The following is a 1,557-nucleotide window of genomic DNA, read 5'->3' as shown; positions in this document are numbered from 1 at the left end:
CTGAACCCGAAACAAACTGGAGTGTCACATTCTGAGCCAGTGTATCCCTCCTTACAAGATTGACAACTTTCTCCCTCCCAATTTCCAAAGCATGAACAATTGTTTGGAGATTTGCAAGAACCATGTCCAGAACAAACGTTTGATTCATTAGCAAATACGTTGAAACAAATAGGGATATTACACAATTCTCCAACAAAACCATCGGCACAGGTTCTGCAATTAGAACCAGTAAATCCACTCTTACATTGGGTGCATTCTTCGGCCTCCCAATTTCCGTAACAGTAGCAAACGTTTGGTTGCAGACAAACTCCGTGAGTATTACACACACCACTCTCATTGCTCAATTTTCCAAAACACATTGGCCTATCACAAATTTCACCTCCATAATTTTCCTTACAGACGCAAGTTCCATTCACACATTCACCCTTTTCACATCCCTTAGTACAATTCTTAGAAATGTTATCGATGATTGGATCGGTTTGATTGTGATCAATGCTACTACCTCCTGCAATGGAAAATCTATAAATGTATGTATAACCACTTGCATAGAGATAATCATTAGTGGAATCAACATGGAGACCAATGTAGTAATCTTTTGGAATGTTGAGCACAGAAAGAGTACCATTGGAGAATAGAACCTTAATGGTTTGGTCACCTCCAGAAGTAAAGTACATGTGACCATGGGTTGTGTGGAATGAGATTTCTCTTGGATCGTTAATTGAAGCAAGAACTGTTTCAATTGCTCCATTCTTTGTTAGCTTTCTTATTCTACCATTGAGACTGTCAGCAAAAAAGAGAGTTTGTGTGGATTCCTGATAATATAATCCAAATGGACCATTCAATAGAGCAGTCTTTGCATTTAAACTATCAGCAAAACCAGAAATCTTTGCTTGTCCAGCAATAGTTGTAATGGCACCAGAGGAGCTCATCTTTCTAATTACATTGTTTGCATAATCTGAAATGTACATGTCCCCTACGTTGTTAATGAGAACGCTTACTGCCAAATTGAATGAAGCTCTCAATGGTTGAGTATTGTCCGAATATCCCAAATATCCATTTCCAGCAACTGAGCTAATCTTTTTGGAAGAGTCTAACTTTCTAATCTTACTATTGTAAGTATCGGCAATGTAGATAGAACCATCAGTATGTAAGTGAATTCCATATGGATAGTTCAAAGAAGCACTCGTTCCCAATCCACCATCCCCATAAAAACGCTCACCTCCATTACCAGCAATGGTTGAGAGAACTCCTGTTGAGAGGGTGATTTTTCTCACGAGAGAGTTGTAGGTATCTGCAAAATAGAGCTCTCCATTCTTTACATAGAGTGATCGAGGATGATTCACACTTGTTGTGGTTGCTAACACATTGTCAGAAATAACGATTGGATCGTAACCTTGTTCGTATTGACCAGCCAAGTAGATAATCTTGCTGCTATTGGTCTTGAAAAGGGCAATTCTAGGATAATTTTTCTCTGCGAAAATAAAATTACCATTCTCAAGTTTGTGGAAGCTTTTAACACCGTATGGAGCAGAAAAGACTTTGGCAATTGTTCCAGTA

General features: G+C 38.7%; 1 protein-coding gene across 1 annotated transcript in view; it reads right to left on the bottom strand.

The window, feature by feature from the left end:
• The window catches only part of NAEGRDRAFT_66049 (uncharacterized protein), a gene marked incomplete at both ends in the record, with an annotated part of 17,599 nt that overhangs the window by 4,646 nt on the left and 11,396 nt on the right, over positions 1–1,557 (bottom strand). The window contains one exon of the mRNA XM_002678738.1: positions 14–1,471. Coding sequence (XP_002678784.1) covers positions 14–1,471 — 1,458 coding nt within the window. The remainder of the gene's footprint in view (positions 1–13; positions 1,472–1,557) is intronic.

The sequence above is a fragment of the Naegleria gruberi genome, assembly GCF_000004985.1.
Source record: "Naegleria gruberi genomic scaffold NAEGRscaffold_16, whole genome shotgun sequence".
In the NCBI taxonomy this organism is placed as follows: Eukaryota; Heterolobosea; class Eutetramitea; order Acrasida; family Naegleriidae; genus Naegleria; species Naegleria gruberi.
Note: the sequence above shows the minus strand (reverse complement) of the source record. Positions and strands in the feature narration are given on the sequence as shown.